The 14,666-nt window shown below is 39.8% G+C and overlaps 2 protein-coding genes across 2 annotated transcripts in view; one reads left to right on the top strand and one right to left on the bottom strand.

Annotated features, from left to right (window-relative positions):
* Positions 1-7,705, bottom strand: part of LOC133980163 (F-BAR and double SH3 domains protein 2-like) — a 74,306-nt gene extending 66,601 nt beyond the window's left edge. Inside the window, exons 1-2 of the mRNA XM_062418767.1 lie at positions 7,685-7,705; positions 3,517-3,614 (exon numbers count right to left, since the gene is read on the bottom strand). Of these exons, the coding sequence (XP_062274751.1) occupies positions 3,517-3,614; positions 7,685-7,705 (119 nt within the window). The remainder of the gene's footprint in view (positions 1-3,516; positions 3,615-7,684) is intronic.
* LOC133980164 (P2Y purinoceptor 2-like) overlaps positions 1-14,666 on the top strand; it is a 31,312-nt gene extending 16,646 nt beyond the window's left edge. The window contains exons 2-5 of the mRNA XM_062418769.1: positions 12,212-12,550; positions 13,555-13,723; positions 14,038-14,383; positions 14,472-14,666. Of these exons, the coding sequence (XP_062274753.1) occupies positions 12,229-12,550; positions 13,555-13,723; positions 14,038-14,383; positions 14,472-14,666 (1,032 nt within the window). The 5' untranslated portion in view covers positions 12,212-12,228. The remainder of the gene's footprint in view (positions 1-12,211; positions 12,551-13,554; positions 13,724-14,037; positions 14,384-14,471) is intronic.

Here is a 14,666-nt window from a genome sequence, read left to right as displayed (position 1 = left end):
CTACACGTGGACCTCTCCTGTGATTTAGGATAATAGCATATGTTTTCTGTGCCGCCTGATTATATTAGCAGCAAGTCAATCAGCATCACATTCATTTGAGGTCCCCCCCCCAAAAAAAATGAGTCTTTGATATTATGTTCCTCTTCTTCCTCAACGAGGATTATGGAGGCTGCGGTGAAAATCATTAGTGAGAACTCTAATAACATTTTAGGTTTCAAATTCAGGAGGCTTATCAAGCTACTCAGCATGGAGATCCATTATGTTTCAATGATATTTGCAGATAAGCCTCTGCAATTTGGTCAATAAATCTGTGTGAAACCCATTTTTTAGCACATGTAAATGAAACACACACACACACACACAGGGAGAGTGTGTGAGAGAGAGAGAGAGAGAGAGAGAGAGAGAGAGAGAGAGAGAGAGAATAATGTTAAATTCAGCATCCCAGTTTTAATCCAATGTGAAAATAGCTACAGCCAAGAAATTGCACATAAAATCTACTAACTTAAACACATTTAGGGTAAAAATATCTTCCTAGCCGTATCAGCAAGAGGAAGCTAGGCCACCATTACCAATTGTGTGTAAGGGGAATACAAAAGAGTTTGAGACTTGGGTTACTTTTATGGTCAGCAATGGAGGATGTGTGTGTGCGTGTAGCTGTTGAGGCAGACATAAGGGTATAGGGGATTTAGATGGATTGAGGACACCAAGTTGACTCCCTGTGTCCACCAACTCGTCGTTTTTTTCTCTCTCTCTCTCGCTCTCATCCTCTCTCCTAGACTACTCCAGCTAAAATGCAGTCCCAGAGGATTAAATGCACTGCCCTTTCTTTTTCTGTCTTTCTTTTTGACTGTCTGTCTGTTTGTCACTCTTTCATGTTGTGTATATCTTTCTCTTTTTTACCCTTTACCATTGGTTAAGGGAAAAAGAAAAGGCTGAATACGATAGCTAGTGATATGCGCATGTGTGGGTGTTGTGTTGATAAAGACACCCTGTGAATGAATTGGGGTAAATAACCTCAGAGCAGCTTGCGGGTTGTAAGAGTTAAAATCAACTGTCGGCTTTATGCAGGTAAAACGTGTCGAACAACAACATGTGTGTCTGATTATATGTCCACAGTTCCCCTTGATCTGTTTCCAGCTGTGTTAAAGATGTCCAGATCTTTCAGAAATGTATTTTTAAAGCTGCAATGTACATAATTATCATTAGTGTAAATGTCCTCGTCTTTGCTAACTGGTTATTTGCCTAAAGCAGTGAACTGACTGACTGTTTGCAGGCGACATCACAGCTATAAAGTCTGCACTGACTCTGGATGGGGACAGAGTATTAAATGCTTTCTCATGTGGGAATGACTGCTGCGTAATTAATATTACAGTTTGGACAGTTAGGTACATCTAAAAGAGCCTGATATGTCAATAACCTATAAGGTTAGTTAACCATGTCACATCTGGTGTTAACGGATCACTGGAAATAGAAATTCCTGTTGAACTCTTGCACTACAGTCTAAAGGGCCGTCCATCCCTGCAGTGTTTTTCTAGGCAGCCTTTGCTCATTTTTGTCAAGAAACAGCTACATTTTTTCTTTCCTTAAAAGCACAAAAAGTCTGAGAGACACATGTGGCACATCCATATGCAACCCCCTCTGAGTTTTAAAGCTCCAAGCCTTTTTTTTTTTGCTACTGTTTTGATCAAGGCCAACAGTTTCACTATGAGCTAAAGGGTTAACCATATACAGATGAAGCTTTGGTTAAAAAAAATGTTTTAAAAAAAACGCCTTTTTTTCCCTGTGTACTTCTCATGTAAACTACTTGAAAATAATTTTTGTCCACTTCTTTGTGGTTTAGTGAAGACAGTTAAGAGTTTGGCTGGCCACTCACCTCAGGTACAGTGCTGCTAAAAAGACAGCTGCTCCTGACAACAGTAACAGCATTCAGAATCAGCTTGGATCGAAACCATCAACACTTTCATAGCTACTGCACGCTGCTGACATCTTGCTTCTAGTGTGCATTTCAGATAACCCTGCCCCTTCTGATCTTTTACAATCATCTTAAAAAAAGATCCTCTGAGGACGAGTGCTACATCGTTTTAAGGAAAACTAGCAGGGCCTCAGTGTCTTGCTCAAGGACACAACGACGAAGCAGATGCTTGTTGCTGCAGGGGCTTGAGTCCAGGACTCCCAATGGAAAGCCCGTCTCCCTAATCACTACACCACCCTGCTGCTCCTGATTTTACCACCATGAGAGTGTGTCATCAGAAATAATTACAAAACATTAAAGGCAAGAGGAACGCACTGAGAAAACACTGCAGGCAGCATCTTTCAACCATGAGGATGACAAAGCCAATTTTGGAGATCTTTACCCAGTAGCATGTAGCGCCATCCCTCAGTCATTCAAAGAACTAACACATTGTGGTTGCATATGTTAAATTGGCTCTCCTTCTCTCCCACAAGTGGGACCAGGGCTTTGTTCACTCTCCAGAACCCAGCAGCAACGGAGCACCTCGGTAGCCAAATAGTCACTGCACATGTCACATAACCACAACGTCCCTGGTTCGACTCCAGCCAGGGACCTTTGTTGCATGTCAAACCCATCGCTCTCTCTCTCGCTCTCCCTCTCTCGCTCTCTCTCTCCCCCCCCTGCCTGTTCACTGCCCTCTGTCCAATAAAAGCAAAAATGCCATAAAAATAATCTTAAAAAGAAAAAAATCCCCAGCAGCAACAAGCCAGTCTGTTCTCAAACAGCTGGAGCTGCCCCCCAGGGGGTGAAAGGAGGGAGAACGAGAAAAAAGTCTCAGATAAGAAGATATGGCGAAAGAAAATGAGAAAGAGAGGGATGGAAGCGCAGAGCCTATTAGGAGAGTTTGCTGTCATAAATAATCAATGCTTAGTCAACACAGAAAATGAGAGCGTGTGAAGGAACCAAGGTTTCCTCCCATTGCCAGATCCAAAAAGGAAAACTGCCAGACACACACACACGTCATGAGTAAACAGAGTGGAGCCAAAATGAAAGAGAGATATGGAGACAGACAAAAAAAAGAGACAGGAAGAAAAAAATCAACCCAATGAGTGGATGACACAGAGGGAAATTTGGAAGACCAGAAAGAGAGGAAGAAAGAGTCGGAGAACAGGAAGGGGGCAGCAGGAAATTCCTTCGTCATTTTCCCGACCCTTTGTCCTTCTCAAAAAAATACTGGAATATGACAATACTCCTCCTCCTCTTTTTCTTTCTCATGCCACTCCTCCGTCACTCACTCATTAGTCTCCATTCGCTCTCTCTTTTTTTGTGCACGGCCGTGTGTCACAGACAGCGGTGATGACTAGATTTAAAGCTGTCTGGCAGCTGATGAGTGTGTTCCTCTGTGCTTTTGCAGTGGTCGAGAACAGTAGCGTGTTATGCGTGTGTGTGTGTGTGTGTGTGTGTGTGTGTGTGTGTGTGTGTGTGTGTGTGTGTGTGTGTGTGTGTGTGTGTGTGTGTGTGTGTGTGTGTGTGTGTGTGTGTGTGTGACAGAAATGTGTGCATACCTCATGTCTTCCAGCAGGTCACATTCAGTCTGGTGTTTAAAGTGCAGTCTTGTCATCTGATCCGTGTGTGTGTTTTTCAGCTCCTGTGTCACTTTGACCTGGGGGGAGACAAAAATGACACATCAAGCAACTGATTTGTCTTTTTTTTCCTTTCTTTTTTTTAATCAGCCTGCTTTAATCTTATTTTCCTGATGGACTCACCTCAACATCACATCTCATCTATCCCTGCACACTGATATATTAATGAGATATGAGACTAAACATCAGGTGTGATAATGTTGTCATTTTCAAGGGTTCAGAAGGTGTCAAATGCCTCTTCCTGCTAGACTCTTGTATGAAGATGAATGATTGACAATGATTTGTTTTCTCAGCAGCTACATAACCACATCACAAAAAAACATACAACAATGTGACAAATACTGTAACATTACCTGTTAAGGTTACAACTATTGATTATTTCCATTATGGATTAATCTGCCTATTATGTTTTTGATAAAGGAATAAATTGTTTAGTCTATAAATATCCAGAAAAGTAGTACGGTGACCAACAACAAACATAACAAATCTCAGCCTGATTCAACAATTGACCGATGCTCATTCATTTCTTGTCATTTTATTGACTGTTTCAGTACTATTATCATCAAAATTGGGGTGTTGATTACAAATAATATCATTTTAGCTCTGAGATGTGGATTGTGCTGAAAGGATGCACTTTAAGTATATTTCTCTGTATCAAAGAATGTTGCTCCCAACTCACTATCATCTACACGCACTCAAATGATTCATCCATTATATGTATTTATCTGTCAGTCAACTGCCATCTATCTGAGCGTGTACAGCTCTACTGTCACCTGGAAAAAATGTGCACACACACACACACCCACACATCAGTAATCCATCAGTGTCAGAGTTTTGGAGAGGCTTGCAGGAGGCTATTTTGCACATGGAGTTGAATGAAGATACTTCACATAGCATTTAGGAAAAGATGCTAATAGCATGACCTCATACACAAATTCATTAGTGTGGTCAGACCACGGGGGGTTTAGACCTGCAATCACCCACAGTCTTGTGCAACAACAGACAGAAAGAAAGAAAGCCCACCCTTAATATGCACACAAACAAGCACACACACACACACACACACACACACACACACACACACACACACACACTCCTGCCAACACATAGAGAGTCACTGTGAAGGTCATTGTGTATTGTCGGGTGAATTCCATCGACTATTCACCAGAGTAACAGTGGACATATTCATGACTGTTCTGGACAAACAATCAACAACATAACACGCACTACACTGGCACACACGCGCGCGCACAAACACACACACACTCACGCTGCAGAGCCCCTTTCTTTCATGCGCTTTGTCTTTGAAGATAAGGAGGGAGTGGTTCATTACATTATCAGGGCTAAAATGACTTCACTTGATTTCACCTATCACTCATAAGGAAACCACAGAGAGAGAGAGGGGCAGACAGACAGGGAGAGAGGAAGAAGGGGAAGGGCAAAGGGTGACAGAGAGACAGAGAGAGAGATGGAGAGGCAAAGCGAGAGAGGAAGAGCGGCTGAAGAGGAGGTCATGCATGACAGGAGGAGAATACGAAAGGTGAGGGAGAAGAAGAAGATCGCGAGAACGAGAAAGAGGGACAGTCAGCGACAGGCAAAGAAGAAGGTGAAAGCGATAGTGAAAAAGAGGAGACGCAGAGACGTTAATTATGAGGCATAGTGAAAGAGGTTTAAAATGAGCAACGTATTAAAGGTCACGTTAAAGGAAAATAGCTCACCTGGAGTAGCGTGAGTTTAGGTATAGTTACAGGTAGGGCAACACTGCTAAGAGAGCGCTTCCTGTTTTCTACCCAAACCACTGATTGTTTAATGATGCTTCTGATTCACACACATCCCCACCTGTACCTGCATGAGGGCAACTCGAGTTTAACAATATGACCTATAATCTATACCAAATAAATTATTAGATTTACGTCAATAATGTCAAATTTACATCAGTGCATGTAGCCTACATCCTCTGTCATGTTGGCTCATGTGTGGTATGTTTGACCTGTTTTGATTACAGTGTGAGAGGTTAAAGATACCGGGCTGTTGGCTGATTGGTAGATTGAATTAGTTAATTTTGTATCAGTGAAAGATGCAAAATTATAAAAATTGTTGTTCAGATCCCCTTCAAATACACAATAATACCTGTCAATACAAACAGATCCACCAAATATGGTCTCAAAAATGACCAGATAGATAGATAGATAGATAGATAGATAGATAGATAGATAGATAGATAGATAGATAGATAGATAGATAGATAGATGTGTTGTATTCAATTGCATTATCACATCTCAAAACAATGTTGTGTGCCATTGTACTGTCTTTCTCAATCTAATTAACAGACTGCAGCCATCTTCTTTAATCTAAGCCACATAAAAACTAATATACGAGAGTCAGACAGGCTCAGTCTGTTAACAGATGTGCTGAGACACAGACAAAACATTTAGGGGCTATATGTGTCACACTGGGAGAGAAATGATTAGTATCCAACAGCCAAATACTGATAACACTCTGTGGTGTGGGGCTGTGGGGCTGAGCATATACCGAGTGTGCCAGCCACGTTGGCAGGGGGTAACATATCGTTATTTTTCTAATTTTATTCTTGGAAGGATTTTCGCTGGAATAAAAATAAATCCAAACGAGTGGTAAAAACGGTGACGGGTGAGGAATGAGTTCTTACAAAATTAATATGACCGTAATGGTGCACTTGATCACTCACAGGCTAACATGAGACAAGCATAGGGGTCTCTCTACAGCCTGTGTGATGAAAGGACCTGTGTGTGTGTGTGTGTGTGTGTGTGTGTGTGTGTGTGTGTGTGTGTGTGTGTGTGTGTGTGTGTGTGTGTGTGTGTGTGTGTGTGTGTGTGTGTGTTTCACAGACATGATATGACATGTTCTGGGCCACTCTCGTGTCTAGAAACCCAGAGCATAAATGGCACTGGGGGAATATGTGATAATTAAGAGAAAAACTGTGCAGAGGTTCACAGCAGGGTAACTGCCTCTCATGCATCTATTTCAGGAAAACACACACACACACTCATAGAAAGCTATAGACAAGCAAGTTCAACACACTTTCAGGTACACACACACACTCTCTCTCTCTCTCTCTCTCTCTCTCTCACAGGCATTGAGTACCAAGCTATAGGGGACTATGTCTCAGCCCATACAGAATCAATAAGTCAGTATTAGACATGGTTCTGCCAGCATGCCTCCTCTCTCTCTCTCTCTCTCTCTCTCTCTCTCTGTGTGTATGTATGTGTGTGTGTGTGTGTGTGTGTGTGTGTGTGTGTGTGTGTGTGTGTGTGTATGTGTGTGTGTGTGTGTGTGTGTGTGTGTGTTTAGCTTTTGTCAGCTCAGCCTGGCTTTGAAAAAAAATATGTGTGTGTGTGTGTGTGTGTGTGTGTGTGTGTGTGTGTGTGTGTGTGTGTGTGTGTGTGTGTGTGTGACCCCTGGACCGACTGGAAGGTCTTGTCTCATCACAAGAAGCATCACAACCAATATTAGACAGAGACTGTTGTCAACAATTGTTTTGTACAATAAATAATATGAATCTAGTAAAATAAGTAGCTGAGTATTCATTGCTGTACTAGCTAACTGTGCAGTAATGTTTAGTAGTGTAAATGGCGTTGTACATTTGTCATTTAAAGTTATATTTTCCCTAACATTACAGTATGTGCAGAGAGGACAGACAATATATCACATGTACTTATTTATATTGTCTACATCTTTGTATAAAAACGTCACATGTTAGCCCACCTAGCGTTCTATAGTAGCTACGTACGTATTTTGACGTGTTTTGATGGTTGACGCTAACGGCTGGACAGAATGCACGTTAACGTTACTAGGTTACCAACTAACCTAGCTGCTAATGTTAGCTAGAAAAAAATGTCTCCCCTCTTTTTATTTTTTTATTTAATTGTGTTAAGTCTGCAGCAGCAGCACCAGTCGCCTTTTTTAGTGTGTGTGTGTGTGTGGTTAGTGAAGCACAACATCCATATCTAAGGTTACTACACTGTTATCTGTTTGTCATTGTCTGTACAGCCGAGCTAGAGAGAAGAGAAGAGGAAAAAAACATACATAACGGACTCTAGAAATCACTCACCTTCCTCGGCGGTGGCTGCATTTTGGAGTATTGACATGAATGGTATTTCCCTTGTGAAATGTATTGTAATTCCAAAAAAGGAAATCCAAAATCAGTGTGTGGGACTAAATATTTCTTTTGCTTCCTCAAACAAAAAAAAAACAAAAAAATCCTCCCCTCTCCAGACGACAGGGAGGTAAAGACGGGGGGAGTTAAATTTGTACTCCGGCGGCCATGATTGATGATAAATGGCCAGTTTATGCAGAGGCTACGAGGAGAGACTGAACACACTTGTGTGTTGGTTGCTGCCACTACTAGATGACTAGTGTGTACTGTACTGTGTGTTGTGAAAGCAGGGGCAGCAGACAGGCGGAGAAGAAAAAGCAGAGAGGAGAAGGGATGGTGGTGGTGGTAAGGGGGGGGGGGTATTATTAACGGGGAACCCCTTCAGCAATTTAAGCTCAATGGCGCCCCAACGTGGCCATGAATGGGATGATTTAAACTCAACAGCGCACCCAGGTGGCCATGAACGGGATGGTTTGAGCTAAGCAGTGTCCCCAGGTGGCCATGAACGGAATTGCAGCAGCGGTGTCTGATGAAAAAACCAAGAGCGGAAAGGCATCCTTTTTTTGTTCTGCCTTTACCCCCAGCCGTCAGCATTAACATCGATTAGTGCTCATGTAATGTGTGTTTTAAAAACCAAATAAGGGGAACAAGAAGGATGCAAAGTACAAAACGGGATCATTTATATCTACTAGTTAAGGTGCTCCAGGAGAAAAAAGGCTGATACAGACAGGAGGAGGCTGCATCTCGCACAGACCTGCATAGCAACAAGAAACCGCAGTCGATCAAGGAAAAATCGATCATCAAGACAAAAAAAAAAGAAAATAAATAAATAAAAAAAACCTGATTTAAAAAGACATGTAGTTTAAATGTAATTATTTAAAGACACTTGGTATATAGGACTCTGACAAACTAAACTAATATGATCACAGACATTAATCAAAAATAAAGCATAAAATAGTAAATTCATATCCACAGCGTTTATATTTAATATTTTTAGGGTATATTTTAAGAAAAATCGATCATCAAGACAAAAGAAAAAAGAAAAGAAAGAAAAAAACCCTGATTTAAAAAGAGATTTGTTTTTAAATGTAATTATTTAAAGACACTTGGTATATAGGAATCTGTCAAACGTTACTAATGTAGATGTAAGATATTAATCAAAAATAAAGACTGATACATGAAATAGTAAATTCATATTCACAGCGTTTATATTTAATATTTTTAGGCTATATTCTGTGCTATTATTCAGTAATGCCCACTTTTAAAGAAACTGTAGGATATCAGCAGGGTAAAAAAAAAAGTCACTGGTTTCATTGGTTTCATTTGGAAGTGGGTGCTAAGTAAACTATTAAAGAATGCATTACAAGGGAGGGTGTCTGAAACCCTTATAGTAAGTTGGCACCAGCAGCAGCTGGTTTGATACAGTGTACATACCTAGGTGGTAGGTGGAGCCTGCATGTGTAGGCCTATATTTTTGTGTGTTAGGGTGTGGTTCCTCATGGGAAAGTAATGTTGCAGTACATGAAACTGAAAATGTAATAAATAAGTAAATAATACACATTTGCATACATAATTGTGTTGCTGGATTTCTTTGTGAAATTTGCATCACTTCTCACCTCCATCCACTATGTTATACCCGTTTTCCAGGATGGCCTGTGTGAAATGGAAATTGCAAACATTTCAAGGTTAAGACATACGAGTAACTCATGGGGAGGCATGCAACTACTATTATTGTTGCCCAGAAATATTTCTGCACATCTGCTCACATTGCTGATGCCACTAATGCCAAACTATAGCAGATTACACATGGTTGGCCAGGTTCTGGGTAATAATGTCTGACAAAATACAAGTGGGTGGAAATAAAAAATAGTCCCTGGAAGCATAGTGTGTATTTTACTTCATACCTCCTACACTACGTGCCATGGCCAAGGTTAAGGTTAAGGGCCTTGTAATCATTAATACGCAGAGTTTCTGGGGCAGGTAAGACATTAAGTGCTCTTTCTCACCTTTCCTCTTGGTATAACACTCAAAGTAATGCCCACAAACACACACTAGCATTCACAGAAACCACATGCATCTCTCACCACCCACACACATGTAACTTTCTGCCAATGGCACAGAGGAAAATGGCTGACATTCATTGTTGGATCATATTGTTTTTGTTAGGATCCTGCCAGGATGCTTTTGGTTTAGGATATTTTTTATGATTTTGCTTAGGAGCAGCTATATTACATTTGGGCATACCAAGGTAAGAAACTTTACAGTTAAACACTGAAGTACTTGTACTAAAAGTACACAACGCTGCATAGATGGCTTGCTTTGATTGACATTTGCCTGAAATCGATATTGGTGTTTTAAAATTCACACTGTGACACACTATGGCTGTCAGGCTCACAGTATTTCAGTGGAGACACAAAAATGTCAGGATATTTTTAACATTCCTTGATTGCCAAATCGTTGTGTCCATAGCTGCATGTTGTTTGTATTTAAGATCTGACCCTTCTAGAAAACCTTTTTGCTTTTTGTGGTAACAAAAAAATTAAAGAAATGTTCATTTTTAATGAGAATTAGCTTGAATCATCATTCTTTATTAAAAACTAGGTTGCAAATGAAATAAAAGCTAGTTTTTAATATTATAGAGGCCTTTTCTTGTCAATGCAAGGGTAGTAATAATACAATCGATTTGTCTTAATAGGTCTTAAGAACTGTGTATGTGTTTTCATAACATTTAAATGCATGTTTGTCCAGGCTGTATGATCCAGAAAGACATCCTTTCATATGCAAAACTGAAAAAATAAATATTTGAACTGTTAAAGGCTATGACTATCTTGTCTCTGTCCGTTTGACTTAAGCCCTTGATCAACATTGGAGCCTCAGGCCGAACTGCTCGAGCACTGCTTGCAGGCTTCAACTTGTCAGACAGGCACACACCTCAACAGGTTTTTCACCCGCTCAAGTATGTTAGGTATACATTCAGCTTATAATAACTCACTTTCACTCACACACCAAAATTACTCGTAAGAATGAGGATGCATTGCACAGGATGATCAGGACAGGACAATCTTTGAAAGGTGATAGGGTTCATACAGACTGCAAAATTGTGAGTAATTTCATATGTTTGAAGGGGTTTTTCTATAGCACAGATTACATTACTGATGAATTTTTAGTTACACAGTGCACTGTTTGATATGGCATGCACACAGCAGGTTAGAGGAACTCAGGGGACTACAAAAGGGGCCGCTCTGTTCCAGGTCTGTTATCTATTAAATTCAACTTGCAGCTGTTTTGAAGAAACAAAAGGAGATAGAGAGGGGGAAAAGGGCTACCGAGACACAATGTTTTTGACAAATAGAAAAATAATGTCAAAGGGAGGAGAAGAGAGAGCGTCATAGGTTTACTCATCAGTAAACTGAGAAACAAGTAAGTTTGTCATCTGTTGTCTTGTTTTTCTTTTGAAGTTACGAAGATGTAATTTGTGTGCTATTACATGACTGGTTTGAACTGGTTGTCAGACAAACAGGCAGAATTTTAGAGGTTGGAACTAAAAGTAAGAGAGTGAAATAGGAGAAGAAAATGGCCAGTGAGTTAAACAAAAAGAAAAACTTGAACAGGGTCTCAAAACAGGGTCTGGTTTGAGTTAAAAAGTTATTTCTCTGTCGCTCCCTCTCTCAGAGCCGCGAGGTTCTGGAAAACTTTGACATACAAAGCGCCAGAATGAAAGCTGTTATTCTCTGTGAGAACACAGCTGCACTCAATGTTTTGAGAAAGGTTGTTGCCACACAAGGCAGTCGGAATCGTTGTCTGAATCTTCAGATGTGTTTTTGGATTTAGTTTTTTTTTCTTTTGGGGGAGGAGAAAGAAAAGGCACTGACGTACTACATGCATTTCAGAAGTGTCAAAGACATTGTTGTCTTATTAGATGTCTTAATAGATAAACTTGCTGGAGCAGGTGAGGGAACAGTAGGCTATCTTGTTAAACATACTGACATACAACATAGTACACTCCTTGCATTACTCTTCATCAGCACCATAAAACACGTGGCTTACATGCATTTATTTGCTCACACACTGATTCATTTATTGAGTCAGAATAGCATATGACAATCAGTTTTGATTTAGTGAAGGCACTATTTAAGGGGCATCTTCTTTCAGTCTCTAAATGTTTCTCTCCTTTAGTCAACCACCCATTCAGAAAGAAAAAGGAGATTAAGAGAAATCAGCATTAATATAATTCACTTTCTGTGGACTGCATAATTACTTTAAAATGAGATGACTCAAGTTATAAATTGGATTGCGTAAATTTGATTGAAAAATCAAAATGGGCCAGTCAATGGTGCATTTTTTGTGTCTGCATGCTCTCTAATTCTTTGTGATACTATATTTTCTGTCTTAGTAAATGCTTCTCCAAATGCTGCATATTATAGCAAATGAACAGCTTGTTTAGTTTCATGATCTATTCGTTTGTTTTTATCTTTACCTCAGGTGTTCTTACAACCAAGATGGCCACCTTTGACAACTACACGAACAGAAGTGCCTTCTACTGTAAATTTAATGAGGAATTTAAATACATTCTGCTTCCTGTCAGCTATGCTGTGGTCTTCTTGGTGGGTCTGGGGCTGAACTCAACAGCGCTGTATGTCATTATACGCACTAAGCGCTGGAATCCCTCTACGATCTACATGTTCAACCTGACAATGTGTGACACACTCTACATCCTCACTCTGCCCTTCCTCATCTACTACTATGCCGATGAGAACGACTGGCCCTTCAGCGAACCACTCTGCAAGATTATACGCTTCCTGTTTTATACCAACCTATATGGTATTGTGAGACGCATACTATACAGCAAACAACACAGTTTGATACCAACATGATACAGTACAATATAATACAGCAAGATATGATATGCAATATATGATTTAAGATACACAATGCAATATGAAATTTTATAATACATCAAGTTACAGTATGGTATAATAGGATAATAATATGAGGATATTATGATGCATTACCGTGTAGTATGATAAGATATGATGTAATGTGTGTTGCAGGGTGACGTGACACAACCCAATATTTTACACTACGATATGATATGAAACATATGATACAATACAATATTATATAATATAGTATACTGTGATGTAATTGTAATACAAAGTGAAATATGATATACTGTACTTTGCATTAATTGGCCCAAAATGTCATTAAAATTAGCAGTTCATCATCCTCAGAGTCAAAAATCAAACACATAAACAGTGTGATGCATAGGATACAAAATGATGAAATATGATGTAATATAATCTGACTTAAAGTAACACAATGAGACATAAGGTGACCTAACAAGACACAATATGTTACAATTCATTATGACTGACAGAGTGACATGATAGGAGACAATACACAATATTCTCTTATGAAACAATATGATACAAAATTAAAATAGTAATATAATGGTAATAATACATACAGAAATAGAATCATGGGGTATCATAAAATAAGAAGATATTCTGATGTTTAAATACACTGTATGAGAATGCAATATAATAATGTGTACACCATTACTTTACACTCATTTGACTAAAACTTTTGAGGAAAACAAAACAAAGTAGTTGCTAGTCACTAGTCACAGGATGACGTCATACAACCCAGGCACAACATGTTACGATATGATTCAATATACATACATTATTTTATACCATATCATTAGGTGAATATGCAAAAAATAAAATAAAAAATAAATTAAATAATAGGATATGGACATGAGTCAACACAGGATGAAGAAAAAAATCATATTCAATATCTCTCATTTACCTTTATTCTTATAGGGTCAATTCTGTTCCTGTCCTGTATCAGTCTGCATCGCTTTGTTGGTATCTGCTATCCAGTCCGTTCACTCAACTGGGTCAGTGCTCGTCGGGCCAGGCTAGTGTCTGTGGCAGTGTGGGGCTGTGTTTTACTCTGCCAGGCACCTGTGCTCTACTTCTCAAGAACAAAGTAATTTAAATTTGTGTAATTGTCTTCATCTTTCTTTTTATTTGTTTGTTTCTTTCATTCATCCTGTCTTTCATTCTTAATATCCCTGTTCATTGCTTTAGAAGTGTTTCTAAATGGGTTAAACTGGAAATTATTGATTTTTAAATAAGTGCATTATCTTAATGGGACACACTTAAATGAACAACCAATCTTCTACCTAACAAAGATCAATGTTATCACTTTTCTTTCACCACTCCTATCTCTTGCTTTGTGGTTCAATATCAAATAAAGCAGAAGTGTCATTTAATAATCCTAAATAAAAATCTCCCTGCTAGGGATGTGGCCAATGAGAGGACTTGCTACGACACCACAAGCCCAGAGCTTTTTGATGATTTCCTGGTCTACAGCTCAATTGTGTCAGTGCTCCTGTTTGCCCTGCCCTTCATGGTGGTGATGGTGTGCTATGGCCTCATGGTGCGGAAGCTTCTTGAGTCTGGCTGGGGGTCTGAAGGGGGCGCTGAGGGTGAGAGAGGACGCCTGTCAGCCTACCGGTCCAAGCAGAAGTCAGTGAAGATGATCATCATTGTGCTGGCAACTTTCATGCTGTGTTTCCTGCCTTTCCACCTCACCAGGAGTCTTTACTACTCATTTAGATACCTTAGGCAGATGAATCCGGCACAGGTGAGTACAAAATACATTTCTTTAATTATTACTTTTTTTACTTTATGTCTTTAAAAGTCAGTTAATCAGATTTGTATGTGTTCACTAGGTCAGCTGTAGTTTGCTTGAGGCCTCCAGTGTGGCGTACAAGGTGACCCGCCCATTGGCCAGCGCCAACAGCTGTCTTGACCCCATCCTTTACTTCCTGGCTGGGCAGGAAGTCCGCAGAGGCATCACCAAGAAAATCAAGTCTGCATCATTGAAACCAAAGAGTATGACCCTATCCTTGACAACAGAACTTTGA

This window comes from Scomber scombrus, chromosome 5, assembly GCF_963691925.1.
Source record: "Scomber scombrus chromosome 5, fScoSco1.1, whole genome shotgun sequence".
NCBI lineage: Eukaryota > Metazoa > Chordata > Actinopteri > Scombriformes > Scombridae > Scomber > Scomber scombrus.
This window is presented reverse-complemented; position numbering and strand designations above follow the sequence as displayed.